The 17,789-nt window shown below is 36.4% G+C and overlaps 1 protein-coding gene across 1 annotated transcript in view; it reads right to left on the bottom strand.

Moving 5' to 3' along the window:
• Positions 1–17,789, bottom strand: part of TBC1D15 (TBC1 domain family member 15) — a 124,481-nt gene that overhangs the window by 7,892 nt on the left and 98,800 nt on the right. Inside the window, 2 exon segments of the mRNA XM_073215602.1 lie at positions 2,398–2,498; positions 8,600–8,716. Coding sequence (XP_073071703.1) covers positions 2,398–2,498; positions 8,600–8,716 — 218 coding nt within the window.

Below are 17,789 nucleotides of genomic sequence, written 5' to 3'. Positions count from 1 at the left end.
AACATGGCATAGCCATTGCTATCCCGCGTTATAAAAAGACACATTCCCCAAAATCACAGAAGCCAGCTTTGGGAAAGTAGCCATTCCTGGAGAAGGAGAAATGAAATCAACAATGAATATACAAAGGGCTTCAACTGTACCAATAAATAAATACATGTGTGCATACATACACATATGTATATATATATATATTCATATATAGGGGAGGAAGGTGAGGAGGAGAGGAAGCGATTAAACTGCATAGTGAAATGAATGGTAGGTATAAGAAAGTTCATAGTTCCACAATATTTCCGTAATAGACAAAGTCTATGCCTAGGCCTACATTAAATGTGAGTAAATAACAACAAAATAAATCTATGGACATTAGGTTCAGCCATCACGAAAAAAATAAAAACTTACATGAAATAAAGCTGTAAAACAAGGAGTCAAACAATAGCAGATTTAAGGACACCAAAACAATAGCAATGCTGTAAAAATAATCGTGCAGATTATTCTGATTGCAACATACTGCTCTTTCATTCAAATACTACCCAAAATAAGGTGTAAGAGATCTTTTTAGAATAAAGACTAGAAAATCCCCAGACCATCCTCAATGGAAAAGGCCAACAAATGAGAACACTTACTGTGGACAGACAAAGAACTTGAACCTTGATAGACTGTGAAGTATACATTACAGATGTTTAGGAAGTAGTCTTACATTTGAAATCTAAATACATGCACATGTTTGCATGTATTTGGTATCATAAACCAATATATTTGAATGTGCCACTATTGGCTCAGTTTTATGAGAACTCTTACTACAAAAACCAAATGCAGTTATGTTACTATTAATTCTTTAGGAACCTACTATAAGCAGAGTACTAAACTCAGCACTGGGGAATTCATATGTTTATTCTACAAAAATCTGTTGACCAAAAAACCTCATGTCGGGCATTAGGAAAATTCTGGAAACACATCAGAGACTAGTTAAACAAAACATGACCTCTCTATCAAGTAACATACTAGCTCTAGAGTAAAGAGGATAAACAACAAAAACACAAGGAAGTAAGACACAGTTTTTATACAATTAGTATCAGTTGTACAGACCTTTATAACTAATGCTTCAGGTTTCTAGAGCACTTGGGAGTAAATGGAATTAATAAAGTAGGTAAAATCAATCAATCAAAAAGATAAGGAAGACAGACTCATTATTACCAGATTACTATAATTAATAATCTTTCAAAATAATCCAAAAACATTCATTCATGATGAAGGACTACATAATTTGAATATTGATTAATTTAATACCAAAAGATTTCAAAGCTATCAAATCTTATCAAAAATACATTTGAAAAAGTAACAGAAAGAAATGAGAATGAGTTAAAAACATGGGTAAGAGATTTGAAGAACCATATCTAAAGAGTGGGGAAAACTGGAATAGAAAAGAATAAACTGGCAAGCAAGAGGGGAAGAAGAGAAGTAATCAGGAAAGAGAAGGTTGCCACTTCCAAATTTCACATTTGCATCCCAGAAACTCTGAGCTAAACCCTGTATTACAGGGAAATGTTATATATGATTATATATTCAAAATCTGTATCCCCCTGCAAGCAAGGCATTTCACTATCTGACATTAAAGGCTCAGAATCAAATATATTAGTTTTATTTTGAAACAACAGTGATCTAAGTAGTCAGGTCTTTGGATTCCATATGCCTTTATCTACTCTTAGCCCCTCTGCTTTTTTTTCTTTCTAATAGATTACTTGAGAGGACTGTTCTATTTTATTTCCCTGTTAATACTCTATCTGTACTACTGTCCTGAACTACTCTAAGATATATCAATGAGATAAAATGTTCTTCATAATTTCATATATATATATATATATATATATAGACATAGTTCAACTCTAATAATCACATGCTTGTGAGAAAATAACAGTGAATTACTAAGCAACTGTCAGCATTACAAATAGTTCAAACGCATCTGGAGAAAAATCAGTTACTATAATGACAAAGTCCAAAATGTTCACAAAAGGCAAGGATATTACTTGGAATGACTAAACTTTATCTCTGAAACAGATGATATGAAAGTTCAACTACTTCACAAGAACTGAAATCACCCATTCCATCAATATTCTATAAAGACTCATGGCTCCTCTGTGGAACATAAGCATTTACCATTATTAAATCCTGATTATTCCTATGTTATAGGCACTATCTACTTTTTGTATTAAAAACAATGCCAATATTACCAAGCCTCTTGAAAAGGCTATTTAAAAGAATGAAACATACGAATAACATGGAGCACTTTTTTAAGTTCCATCATAACTGGCTAAATATAAACATCATTCTTATATAATAGGATTACACAACTAAATTTTCCAAATTAGTTTGACTAAAGAAAGGAAACCCTATTCTTACCATTTGGTCCATGTAGGAGGCAAAGCACCAGAAAGCATCCACTTCATTTTCCATCACATATAAAAGAGGGGAAAGTAAGTCACTCATTCCCTGCACATACCCTAAGAACAGAAAAAAAAAATCATGTTGGCAAAAACCTGAGTTTATGTATCTCTCTGTGCACACCACCACCATTTTGCCTAAAATTAATCTTTTCTTTGATTTCAGAAACTGGTAGATAGCAAAGTTCATCAGGAAAAGAAAAGAAATGTGGAGGAGGCAGTCCAATGATCAGATGAGAAGATAAGGGACTTCAGATTGACAAGTCAAACTGCTAGTATGTGTCTTAGTGTAGATAGCACGATCAAGAGTGGTACTATTAAAAAATAATGTAGAAAAGTATTATGAGAAAGAAGAGAGGTGAAGAGGAAACTCAGAGGAACAGCAAATGTAAGCGTACATACTCAAAGGAGATTTGGAAAGCAATAGTTAGAGAGGTAAGGGACAACACACCAAGGTGGAAGAGTTGTGAAAGTCAAGTGGAAATAAGTTTCAAGGCCAGAGATGTCAACAGCACTTCACTGCCAGTGCCACGAACAAGCCAAGTGAAATAAGAACTAAAAGGGTCTAACTGCTTTAGCGACCAAACTGTTGGTCATCTAACCAAAAGGAGTCAGAACAAAATTATACACCACTTTTAAATGGTAATATCTATGTTCTCTCTTTCTTTACTTGTTACTCTGTACCCAACAAGCACTAACAAGTGGGTTTAATCCAGTCAATATTTTGTACCTAAAAACTACTACTTTAACCACTCTTCTCTTAATGTTACAATTTCTCAGTCATGACACTAATTACAGCCCATGATTCAAAGAAAAATCTTCTTTTGGAAAAAGGTTTTCATGTTAAGTTAGAGAATCAGGCCCCTCAATTAAAACCGAAAGTCTCAGTTTTGCTTTTCACCTGAACGTATCACACTCCTTGTTTTTTAATTCCATCTTATAAACCCTCAATTTTCTTAACTGTTTTACAATTAAATTTCAGACTTAAGACACGGGTTCTTTAACCAACAAAGAGACCAGAGCCATACTAAATAAGCTTTTCAGGTACATATTATCATTCATTTTTGGTGACTTTTATACATTTATTAAAGTTCCATAGAGATTTTTTTTCCCAATGGTAGCTTGGGAAGTTTGTGGAAAATACAGTCTTTTGTTCGCAGATCCAAAGCTTACAGTTTTATCATTCACCAAAATCTATGTGCTTTTTTTATAGTAGGTAAATGGTCAGACATGAACAGGGAGGGATTTGGGGACTTTGGCTGGTGTTTACATTCAGTTAGATGCTTGTTTATATTCTAAACATACCATGTAAACTATTCTTGGGGAATGTGAGGAGGGAGGGTATAGACGTATAGACATCAGACCTGCCCAAACTGGCTGGTTCCAACATGGATGAGTGTTGACCCTGACTTCACCTCAAAGTTCACTATATGCTCATTAACATACTGAAAGTCACAGCCCTTGGTGCCATGATAGTTCAAAGACAGACCATCTGAGGACAAAGAGGGCATCAACCTATTTCCTGAAAAATCCCTCCCCCCCAATTCTGAGAAAACCCCACCTACCCCAGTGAATATTCCACCTCCTACTTACAGTCCAGCTGTAAGACCACCCAGCCAGAACCCTACCGGGCTGCTCACCTCAGAAACATGCCCACACTTCCTCCTTGACTGTGTACTTTGCTGTATTAAACTACTTTCTTTGTACCTGCTTGACCTGCTCATGAATTCCTTCTCAATCAAAATCAAGAACTCTGTCCCGGGGTTGAGGTCTCACCTAGTACACAGAGAGATCTCACCAGATTGGATTGTACAACATTTTGAAGCCATTTAAAGAGTATATATTTTAAAAGGGAAGAGGTTATTTCCACTAGAAATGATACACAACCCTACATCATTCTTCCTATTATGGAAGAAAACTAAAAATGACCTCAGCATCTCCTTAGGCATATGTTGTGAATAAGTCAATAACTAATTTAGTTTTGTTTTCAGTTTGATATTCTATCCCAAATCCATGTTTCTTCACTGAACTGTACTGTTTCACCTACAGGTCACCATTATTTTGTGAGGAAAAAAAATGGTTTCTAACTTCATGTCTTGTTATTAGTGCTAACGTGTATGTTTTGAATTAATGGAGAACTTGACAATACTGGTATATAGTTGCTACAAAGTTCTCAAATGCTTCAGAAGTTTTACATTTTGTAAGTCCAGAATAAAAGTTTAGAGTTAAAAAAAATGACCTCAGGAAGCATCTAAGCCAAAGTCTCTCAGAGTAAATGTAAAACAGAGAGAGGCACTCATATCACTTCAAGATCTCCTTACAAATAAAAAATTTAGCTCTATCTGCTCTGAGCCTCTGTCCTGTATTATCTACCGCTATGCCCTGTCCCTACCAACCTCACTATGTCTACACTCTATCCTGTAAAAAATTGTAGCTCTACTCACATTAGCCCATGGTGGGCATCCGATTATTACAGTACCAGACAATGGAGTAACCAAAACATTTGAAGAAACTGCCAGAAAAAATGGCATGTGACATGATCTAAATGTGAGCATTTCTACAAATTTATTGTAGATGCCTTTTAAAATAATGCACACTTGAGATGATTAATTTCATGTGTTAACTTCAGAAGACCATGAGCTGCCCAGATGTGTGGTAAACACTATTTCGGGAATGTCTGTAAAGGTGTTTCTAGAAGAGATTAACATTTCAATGGTGAACTGCTTTAAGCAAATGGCCTTCCCCAATACAGGTGGCCATCATCCAAATTCTAAGGACCTGAACAGAACAAACAGAGTAAAGAAGTCTGTTTGCTCTCTGCCTAGGTGCATGAGCTGAGCCACTGATCCCCTGCCTTCAGTGTTAGGCCACCAGCTCTCCTGGGTCTCCAGCTTGCAGACAGCAGACTGTGGGACTTCTCAGTCTCCATAACCCTGTAAGCCAATACCTTAAAAGGAATCTTTCTTTTTTTTCATTCTCTCTGTGTACATATATTAAAAATACATACATATGCACATATATAAAATCATAATGGTTTTTTCTATGGAGATTCCTGACTAACACAACACTTTTAAGAAAAGGAGTAGATTCAAAGACTGGATTGTTAACATCAGAACTTTCCTACATTGCACTGACACAGTGAAAGCAATACCAAAATAAAGGCTAAACCAATTAAAGAATGAAAGCAATCTGATCTGAAATCTACAAAGTACAAAAGAGTACTTTACTGAGTCTGAGTGCATATATTTTATAATAGAAATATTTCAAAGTGTGCTATTCAAAAGATTTACAAAGCACCTTTCCTCTGGGAGGGGAGTGCTTATTATAAAGTTATAATGAATAAAAATTTCTAAGCAGCTCATTTAATCCTCTAAATCTTCAGCTTTCATATGGGATCACTACCATATTTCTTCCATAAATCTTAGCTGAAGCAAAGAGTCAAATTAATCTCCATATTCTAGCTGATTTTAATCTATTTTATTTTATACATGATGTCCACTGGAGTATATCATGAGTTGTAGGGGTGGAATTAATGTACAAATTCCTTTTAATTAAAGACTAAAGCTATTTAAATTAGCATTCAGTGACACTCAGATTCTGTACTAGTGCTGACTGATACACATCTTAATCAGCATACAATTTCTGAAGGAGATCCCTAAAATTATTTCATAGCAAATTTGTTTCAGTGGGGAAGGGTGAGAAATGAACTTTTCATCTGGTGTATACATTTTTACACTGAAAACATTTTTCAGTTATATATAGGTCAATTTCCCAGGTTAACTGAAGCTTAGCCCTGCCCTTAGAACAACAAAAAAAAAAAACCTTAGGAGTTGGAAATAATTTTTTTTAATTATAGCCCCTCCCTGCCTTCTTACCCATAATATTTTGAGTATAATTTAACCTTTATTGGTTATTCAGGACTGTCATTATGAACATACAGTGTAAAACAGATACCTCCCAGAGAGACGTCCTAGGTATAGTGTCTTTGCATTACTAAAAGTTACTCTTCCCTGAGTTTTTCCAGCTGCCTTTGGTAATTTTTGTCTTCTGCTTTTGGTAAAGTTTGTCTCCTTCCTCACTATTAATGAGATTGTATTCAATGCAAACTAAGAAGCCAAACAACTCAATAGGATAGAAGCACTTCTAAGAGGTAATGTATAACCCAGATTACTTCGTTAGGAGTAAAGAGGCAGAAATCGGTCCACTACTTAATGAAAACCACCTTGGTATTCACAAGGTCAGAGTTCTTAATGGGAACTTTGGCTGTGTCTCAGATAACTTAAATATCTGACTAGAAAGAATGTGTGGTTAATACAAACAAATGAAGACAGCAACTCAATTCATCAAATTAGATTGGTCTGGGACTATGACCAGAAAAAACTGAGCATTCAGGAACTCCTTAGAATATACATAAATTCCTACCTCAAAATTACCATCTGAGAGTTCAGAGCAATGCCTCTTATTCCCTAGAAGCATGGTCCCATTCCCTATAGTGGTAACAGAAACTACAATGGCCATGGGTCAGAGTGCTGAATGTGCAGAGGTAAGAATGCCAGACTGAAATAGATCTGGGTCTCTACCACAAGTCCAACACTCACTACTTGTGCAACCTTAAGCCACTCTCTGAATCCATATAACCTAATTCATAAAGTGGGGGTTATTTCTCCACTTCTTCAAAAGGCTATTAGAATGCTACTACTTCAGCTAGTAGTTAAAGTGGTGTCCTATACAAATGTTACTGCAGTTCACTCAAAAATTTAAAATAACTGTACTTTGCTACAGTGAGTTTGCTGTGATAACCCAATGCTCCTCAGGCACAATCTGGGAATATTTATTTAGTCAGTATATACATTGTAAAGTAGAACTGCACTCTGTAACTTGAAAAGCACTCTATCAATTTTTTCATGATTCAATTTGAGGTTCACTATAGGAGTGTACACACGACTGGCTATATGTTACGTTTTAAAAGGAAATCTGTGATTTTCAACCTCCTGTCACCAAATAGGGGATGCCTCAAGATCCACAACAGAGTTTACATATTCCCCTAACTTACATATAAGAAACCAAGAGGAAGTCACAAAAATACAAACAGGGAAGAAAATGAACCCATAATTCAACGTTCATTTGGGTTTAATATGCTGAATATCCAATTACCTTCTCCAAAAGATATCTCAAACACTATTAAAGTAATCTGGAAAGCATCTATTTCCACTCCTTGGGAGTCACTCACATGGTAGGACGTCAGAAATGTTTCCATTACTTATTCTTAAAGACTGATGCTTCGGGAAATCTGCTGGTCCTTTCAAGAAACCGTTAAGCTCTTTTGCCCCTTAAGATATTGGCTCCTTAGATTTTTCTACCCCTTACAGTCTCTTCCCTGTGCAATCTCCCACTCCCACCTCCAGCCCCAGTCTTTGCAACCCATTCTTGGCAGGAAACACACTTAGCAAGAGAGTAATGTTCTACATGCCCTACACAATTATTGCACTGCTTAGATAAGACATCAGTATCTTTCTTCACAAGGGAGAAAGCATATCAAACAATGGTTCCCAAACTTTCTCATTCCACAGCATCCTTAATGTCTCAGTACTTGTTTTCCAAGGCACCCCAGGCTCAAATAAATAAAATTTATATTTATTAAGTAGTTAAATCCAAACAACTTAAGTATTTATGCTCTATGAATTTAGCACCCATTGGGGACCACAATACTTCTCAATCCAACTGGACTGCCATCCTCACTTCCTGATCTCCACTTACTTTCAAAGTGCTTGCTTATCAAAGCAGGACCAAAACCCCTGCTTTGCAAAGATACAATTTCACTAGAAGGAATGTGATTTCATGTTGAAAACCTGAACTACTTCAGCTATAGTTAGAGCAGTGACCTACAGATGTCATTGTATTTCCCTCAAAAATTTAAATTGCCCACATTTTTAAGTTTGCTATGGCAACCCAATGCTCCTAAGGCACGATCTGGGTATCAGAGCCTTCTAAGTTTCCAGTCCCCTGTGGAACAACCCCTGTAAAAACTAGGCCACCAAGCTATTACATATGTTTAACACACTCATACATTTAAATTCTAAATACATATGTGTGTGTCTGTGTGTATATACATATACATGTAAATAAATCTTTTTAAATTAGGATATTAGAAAAGAGCTTACCTAAATCAAAATCATACATACAGTAGGTCATCAAAATGTCATGCAGCAAAATCAACCCAGGATTATCTTGGCCTTCATAAAACTTGTTTGTTCGATCTGTTCTGTTAACATCTTTTTCTGAGGGGGAAAATTATTACATATTTGAAAACCTTTCCAAAAAAAATCAGATTTTTATAAAACTCATATCTTAACAAGTACAGAATTATATTTCTTGCTATTAATTTTTATTCTCTTGCCAAGCTTTTACTTAATGAAAGAATTCACCAAATTCCATTTCAGGTATAGAATAAAGTAACATTTTGGAATATTTTTAGAGAATCAGTCTACCTCCTCATGAGTATATTTTTAAATACTTTTCAATTTTTATGTATACATAGAAATCTCCTAAACTGATTAGGAGTGGGGCGATGGATAAAATAAGCAAAGGGGATAAAGAGATACAAAACTTCCAGTTATAAAATAATCATGGGGATGAAAGTACAGCACAGGGAACAAGGTCAATAATATTGTATTATCTTTGCTTGTTGACAGATGGTAACTCATCTATGTGGTGAGCATTTAGTAATATATATTCTCTGTCAAATCACTATGTCGTACACCTGAAACCAATAAAACACTCTACCAACTAATAACAATTAAAAAAGTAGGAAACACTTTTAATTAATTAAAAGTAACACTAAATAATTCACATTAGTTAGCAAAAATACCACTCATGAATTCATGTGAAAGTATTATTTGAAACAGTAATGAAAAAAGCTACTATGCAATCGAGTGTAATCAGAGATTTCATTCATACTTGCTTCATCCATTAGAAGTATTATCGACTTCTTTATCATGTTCTATAATCACCTTCAGAACAAATTATTTCCTTAGCTCTTATATACATCAATCAGTTCACATATTTGTATCAGCAATTTATTTTAATTTTGAAAAATGAAAATCTGTATTTTGTTGGAAATGACTTCATGACATTACAGATTTGGAAACATCACCTTGAGTGGATCCTAAGCTGTACCAACGATTCGATTCACTGACACTGATACCTATTAAATGTACCTTGTTGTGGAAGATTTTACACCTAAAAAGGCATTCCCAAATTTGAATCTCTCAGTAAATTAGGAAGAAATAATTTAAAGAAATTCAAAATGATTAATTTACTCTATAATCAGTGTTTAAAAGTTATAAAAGACCTCTCCAGTGCCACCCAATTAAACTGAGTAATTTTAAAACATTCTCAATCCAGGTATGCCCTACTTTTCAAAAGTTCACATTAACCTACTCTGCTTTTACAAAAGACCTATATCAGTACCTGATTTTGCTAACTGAAAGAAACCCAAAAGAGGATTTTTGCTTTTACAAAAAAAGGTAGAAAGCACAAATAGCATTCATCATTTGTTTCACAGCAGCCATCACAGAGGCAGCACACACCCTGAGCAGTGAGAGCAGCCCTGCCCAGCTCCTTCCACAGGAACCACACTCAGCATCTCAGCATCAGGTCACCAGGGCTTTAAACTATGTCTGGGAGCACGTGTGCTTTGTCTTGAATTATGCTGTGCATGTTAGGAAGATGGTGGAAAAGCTTATTTTTTTAGTCTGGGAACACCCAAAAATGTTTCCATTTAAATTTATGATATTTGCTTCTTTGCTTTATGCCATTTCAGCTTACAAAAGGTTTCATAAAAATGCTCTACATTCAGATTGTGAGGGAAACCTGTACTAGTGGTGAAGAAAGGGAGCTATTTTACCACAAAGTAGAATCTAACAATAGAAGATGACATGAGTTTATATACTGTAAGGGCATTTAAAAATATTTAGAACAATATTCTAGATTTGTTACATTAGATTTTATAAAGCAAGCATTTATCTATAAATTATAAATACATTTTTCAAACAAATAAGGAAAAAATACCAAAAAAATTCATGCTATAAATGTAAATTTCAATTAAAACATTAAAATGTTTCATTCTTGTATCAGTTGTTAAAAGGGTACATAAGACATTATTTTTTATTCATTCAACTATAATTTACATAATCATAATGCCAATATAGAATTATCTACTTTAATAAGTGTTTTAAACATGGTAAAAAGTTATTTTTACCCTAATGAACTATCTGTATTTCTTTCCTCTTCTATATTTAGAAATGCCATGCCAGACAGAAAAAAAGGAATAGAAAATTATATATAAAAATGATATTCTGTAAGGGAAGTATTTCTAGAAAGAAGATGAGTACTTGAGTTTTAAAAAGAAGAGCAGACAGAAAAAAAGGAATAAAAAATTATATATAAAAATGATATTCTGTAAGGGAAGTATTTCTAGAAAGAAGATGAGTACGTGAGTTTTAAAAGAAGAGCCCTCATTAAATCCAACTCTCCATCTAACTCAACACATCTAAAAAAGACTGAAGAAGACAAGACACAACCATGTTGACTGATCCCACTTTACATTCACGATCACTAACCTCAGGTGGGCCCTTAATGTTGAAATCATGCTGTTTCTCTCATCTATTCCATCCCCCTCTTCATACAGCTACCTTACATCATCTCCTCTCTCCTCAAGCCTCCAACATGTGATGTTCTCCCACACCCTAGATCTCAGAGGACAATCTTCACATTTCTGAGAAAATGGAAATTATCTAAAGAGAAATTCCACAGGTTCCTACTATTTTAACCACATTAACTGCACTTGTATCTACACAGTCTCCCTTCTCTCCTACCACTATAAATGAACTTCCACAATACTAGGTAAGACCGACCCCTCCTCTTCTGCATGAAATCCATCTCCTATGACAATCCAAGGACTTTCAGTAATTCTTGACTGCCTCTCTAGTTTCATGAGTTTTTCCTCCTATTGGACCCATTCCCACCCAGCATTCTACTATGCTGTTATTTCTCTCAACACCAGACACAACGTGCTTAACCTCACTTTTCCATAAAACTACTGCCCCATTTTTTCTCCATCTATTTGGAGAAAAAATTCTTGAAAAACCTGTATATACTGTCTCAAATATATATAGGATTTCTCTCCTCCCACTCCCTCTTGAACTGACCCAGTGAGGTATATATTCACATCCACCACCCCACCTCAACTACTCCTTAATCAAAATCTTCAGTATCTCCTTATTACTCAGTGCCATGGTCAATCCAAGTCTGCATCTTACCTGACATGCCAGATACTCCTTCTTGAAATTTTCTTCACTTGACTTCTAGGACACACTCTCAAGTTTTCCCTCTTTATTCTCTGACTCTTCTGAGTCCCTTTTGCTGATTTCTCCTAATTATTCCTACAAATTGAAGTGCCGCAGGGCTCAGTTCTTGGACCACCTCTTTTCTGACAGTACTCAATCTCCTTGGCAATTTCATCTAGTCTTCTACCATAAGTATGTTTATGACCTCTAAATTTCTTATCGTCAGGCCCTAATTCTCCCATGAATTCCAGCTTTACATATCCAACTCCTATTAGACATATTAATTAACAGACAGCCAATAGGCATTCTTAAACTTAACATGTCCAAAATTGAAATCCGAATACTCCCTTCCAAACTTGCTTCCCTCACAGTATTCCTTCCCTTAATAAAAAATGATAGACCACATACTAGGCCACAAAAACAGCCTCAGTAAATTCAAAAAGATTGAAATTCTACCAAACAACTTTTCAGACCACAAAGGGATAAAACTAGAAATAAATTGTACAAAGAAAACAAAAAGGCTCACAAATATATGGAGGCTTAACAACATGCTCCTGAATAATCAATGGATCAATGACCAAATTAAAAGAGAGATCAAGCAATATATGGAGACAAATGACAACAACACACAGCCCCAACTTCTGTGGGACATAGCGAAGGCAGTTCTAGGAGGAAAGTACACAGCAATCCAGGCCTATTTAAAGAAGGAAGAATAATCCCAAATGAATAGTCTAATGTCACAATTATTGAAACTGGAAAAACAAGAACAAAGGAGACGCAAAGTCAGCAGAAAGAGGGACATAATAAAGATCAGAGAAGAAATAAATAAAATTGAGAAGAATAAAACAATAGAAAAAAATAAATGAAACCAAGAGCTGGTTCAAGAAAATAAAAAAAATAGCTAAGCCCCTAGGCAGACTTATTAAGAGAAAAAGAGAATCTACACACATCAACAGAATCAGAAATAAGAAAGGAAAAATCACAACAGACCCCACAGTAATACAAAGAATTATTAGAGAACACTATGAAAATCTATATGATAACAGGCTGGAAAACCTAAAAGAGATGGACAACTTCCTAAATAAATACAACCTTCCAAGACTGACCAAGGAAGAAACAGAAAATCTAAACAGACAAATTACCAGCAACAAAATTGAATTGGTAATCAAAAAACTACCCAAAAACAAAACCTCCGGACCAGATGGCTTCACTGCTGAATTTTATCAGACATATAGAGAAGACATAATACCCATTCTCCTTAAAGTTTTCCAAAAAATAGAAGAGGAGGGAATACTTCCAAACTCACTGTATGAAGCCAGCATCACTCTAATACCAAAACTAGACAAAGATGCCACGAAAACAGAAAACTACAGACCAATATCCCTGATAAACATAGATGCAAAAATACTCATCAAAATATTAGCAAACCGAATTCAAAAATATGTCAAGGCAGAGCCAAGATGGCGGCGTGAGAAGAGCAGCAGAAATCTCCTCCCAAAAACATATATATTTTTTGAAAATACAACAAATACAACTATTTCTAAAAGAGAGACCAGAAGACACAGGACAACCACCATGCTACAACTACACCTGCAAGAACCCAGCGCCTCACGAAGGGGGTAAGATACAGTCCGCAGCCCAGCGGGACCCAAGCACCCTCACCCCAGCTCCCCGGTGGGAGGAGAGGAGTCAGAGCGGGGAGGGAGAGGAAGCCCAGGACTGCTAAACACCCAGCCCTAGCCACCCGCACTGGGAGCACCGACATACAGTGAGTGGTGTGGATACTAGGGGAACGGGACAGTAAAACCTGTGAGTGGGTCCCAGCAGCCAGCGTCCCGGGACAAAGAAAAGCGAGTGCCCTTTGAAAATCTTAAAGGGACAGGGACCCCACGGCTGGACAGAAGTGTCCTAGACACTTAGCCCAGCAGCTGGGAATCCCAGGTAATTCCAGGTGCCCTAACCCGCTGGGCAGCAGCGCAGCTCTGAGGCACCTACAGTGATAAACAGCCACCCGCCGGTTCCCGCTCCAGCACAGCTCCGCCATAGCAGCAGAGGCCACGCCCAAAGCAACCGCCCGGGGAGCTTCCTTCACAGTGGCCAGTCAAGAATCAGACCTCATCTGTGGCAGTTGCCAGGCACAAGCCGCTAGAGGTCGCCGTTCTCCCAGGAGAGGAAGGCCACAAACTTGCAAGAACGGACGTTCTCCCAGCTGACACGTGCCAATTACTAACGACTATCTCTATCACCATGGAAAGGCAGAAGAATTAGATACAGACCAGGTTAACCCAGACAGTCTCCCCTGAAAAGGAACCTGGGGATAGACCTAACCAATCTTCCTGAAAAAGAATTTAAAAGTAAGGTCATAACCATGCTGATTGGCTTACAGAGAAATATGCAAGAGCTAAGGAGGGAGAATACAGAAATAAAACAATCTCTGGAAGGATTTAAAAGCAGAATGGATGAGATGCAAGAGGCCATTGATGGACGAGAAACCAGAGAACAGGAACGCATAGAAGCTGACGCAGAGATAGATAAAAGGATCTCCAGGATTGAAACAACATTAAGAGAACTGTGTGACCAATCCAAAAGGAGCAATATCCACATTATATATTGTGGATAAAATCCACAATATCCACAATATCCAGAAGAAGAAAAGAGAGATAAAGGGATAAAAAGTGTATTTGAAAAAATAATTGCTGAAAACGTCCCCAAACTGGGGCAGGAAACAGTCGCTCAGACCACAGAAATACACAGAAACCCCAACAGAAGGGATCCAAAGGGGACAACACCAAGACATAATTAAAATGGCATAGTTCAAGGACAAGGACAGAATATTAAAGGCAGCTAGAGAGAAGAAAAAGGTCACCAACAAAGGAAAACCCATCAGGCTATCATCAGACTTCTCAACAGAAACCTTACACGCCTGAAGAGTATGGCATCATATATCTAATGCAACGAAACAGAAGGGCCTTGAACCAAGAATACTATATGCAGCACAATTATCATTAAAATATGAAGGAGGGATTAAACAATTCCCAGACAAGCAAAAGTTGAGGGAATTTGCCTCCCACAAACCACCTCTACAGGGTATGTTAGAGGGACTACTCTATATGGGAGCACTTCTAAGGCTAAATAGATGTCACCAGAGAAAATAAAATCACAGCAAAGAAAGTACACCAACCAAATAATAACTAAAGGCAAAAAATAAAATCAACTACCCACAAAAGCAGTCAAAGAAAACACAAAGAGCACAGAATAAAACACCCAACATATAAAGAATGGAGGAGGAGGAATAAGAAGGAAGAGAAATAAAGAATCATCAGACAGTGTTTATAATAGCTCAATAAGCAAGTTAAGTTAGACAGGAAGATATTAAAGAAGCTAACCTTGAACCTTTGGTAACCACGAATCTAAAGCCTAAAATGGCAAAAAGTACATATCTTTTAATAATCACCCTAAATGTAAATGGACTGAATGCACCAATCAAAAGATACACAGTAATAGAATGGATAAAAAAGCAAGACCCATTCATATGCAGCTTACAAGAGATTCACCTCAAACCCAAAGACATGCACAGACTAAAAGTCAAGTGATGGAAAAAGATATTTCATGCAAACAACGAGAAAAAAGCAGGTGTTGCAGTACTACTATCAGACAAAATAGACTTCAAACAAAGAAAGTAACAAGAGATAAAGAAGGACTTTACATAATGATAAAGGGGTCAGTCCAACAAGAGGACATAACCATTCTAAATATATATGCACCCAACACAGGAGCACCAGCATATGTGAAACAAATACTACTGGAATTAAAGGAGGAAACAGAATGCAATGCACTCATTTTAGGAGACTTCAACACAACTCACTCCAAAGGATAGATCCACCAGACAAAAATAAGTAAGGACACAGAGGCACTGAACAACACACTAGAACAGATGGACCTAACAAACATCTATAGAACTCTACATCCAAAAGCAACAGGATACACATTCTTCTCAAGTGCACAGAACATTCTCTAGAATAGACCACTTACTGGGCCACAAAAAGAACCTCAGTAAATTCCAAAAGACTGAAATTCCACCAACCAACTTTTCAGACCACAAAGGGATAAAACTAGAAATAAATTATACAAAGAAAGCAAGAACGCTCACAAACACATGGAGGCTTAACAATATGTTCCTAAATAATCAATGGATCATTGACCAAATTAATATAGAGATCAAGCAATATATGGAAACAAATGACAACAACAACACACAGCCCCAACTTCTGTGGGACGCAGCGAAAGCAGTCTTAAGAGGAAAGTACATAGCAACCCAGGCATATTTAAAGAAGGAAGAACAAACCCAAATGAACAGTCTAACGTCACAACTATCAAAATTGGAAAAAGAAGAACAAATGATGCCTAAAGTCAGCAGAAGGAGGGACATAATAAAAGAGAAGAAATAAATAAAATTGAGAAGAATAAAACAATAGAAAAAATCAATGATGCTCCAAAATAGAGCTTCTGGACATTAGAGGGTGCCATATACAAACATGAAACGCCAAAGGAACCATGCCCAGAGTAAAATTGTTAAAAGAACTCCCAAGAAAGATTTAAATGATATGGACCTCGTGACTCTTCCTGAAAAATCAATGCAACCAAGAGCTGGTTCTTTGAGAAAATAAACAAAATAGATAAGTCTCTAGCCAGACTTATTAAGAGAAAAAGAGAATCTACACACATCAACAAAATCAGAAACGAGAAAGGAAAAATCATGACAGACTCCACAGAAATACAAAGAATTATTAGAGAATACTATGAAAACCTATATGCTAACAAGCTGGAAAGTCTAAAAGAAATGGACAACTTCCCAGAAAAAATACAACCTTCCAAGACTGACCAAGGAAGAAACAGAAAATCTAAATGGACCAATTACCAGCAAAGATATTGAATCGGTAATCAAAAAACTACCCAAGAACAAAACCCCTGGACCAGATGGATTTACCTCGGAATTTTATCAGACATACAGAGTTTTCCAAAAAACAGAAGAGGAGGGAATACTCCCAAACTCATTCTACGAAGCCAATATCACCCTAATACCAAAACCAGGCAAAGACCCCACCAAAAAAAGAAAATTACAGACCAATATCCCTGATGAACATAGATGCAAAAATACTCAACAAAATATTAGCAAACCAAATTCAAAAATACATCAAAAAGATCATACACTATGACCAAGTGGGATTCATCACGGATGAATGGTACAACATTCAAAAATGCATCAACATCATCCACCACATCAACAAAAAGAAAGACAAAAACATGATCATCTCCATAGATGCTGAAAAAGCATTTGACAAAATTCAACATCCATTCATGATAAAAACTCTCAACAAAATGGGCCTAGAGGGTAAGTACCTCAACATAATAAAGGCCCTGTATGATAAACCCACAGCTAACATCATACTTAACAGCGAGAAGCTGAAAGCTTTTCCTCTGAGATCAGGTACAAGACAGGGATGCCCAATCTCCCCACTGTTTTTCAACAGAGTACTGGAGGTCCTAGTCATGGCAATTAGACAAAACAAAGAAATACAAGGAATCCAGATTGGTAAAAAAGAACTTAAACTGTCACTATTTGCAGATGACATGATATTGTACATATAAAACCCTAAAGACTCCAATCCAAAACTACTAGAACTCATACTGGAATTCAGCAAAGTCGCAGGATACAATATTAACACACAGAAATCTGTGGCCTCCCGATGAACTAGCAGAAAGAGAAATCAGGAAAACAATTCCATTCACAATTGCATCAAAAAGAATAAAATACCTAGGAATAAACCTAACCAAGGAAGTGAAAGACCTATACCCTGAAAACTACAAGACACTCTTAAGAGAAATTAAAGAGGACACTAACAAATGGAAACTCATCCCATGCTCTTGGCTAGGAGGAATTAATATCGTCAAAATGGCCATCCTGCCCAAAGCAATATACAGATTCAATGCAATCCCTATCAAA

The sequence above is a fragment of the Manis javanica genome, chromosome 10 (genome assembly GCF_040802235.1).
Source record: "Manis javanica isolate MJ-LG chromosome 10, MJ_LKY, whole genome shotgun sequence".
NCBI lineage: Eukaryota > Metazoa > Chordata > Mammalia > Pholidota > Manidae > Manis > Manis javanica.
This window is presented reverse-complemented; position numbering and strand designations above follow the sequence as displayed.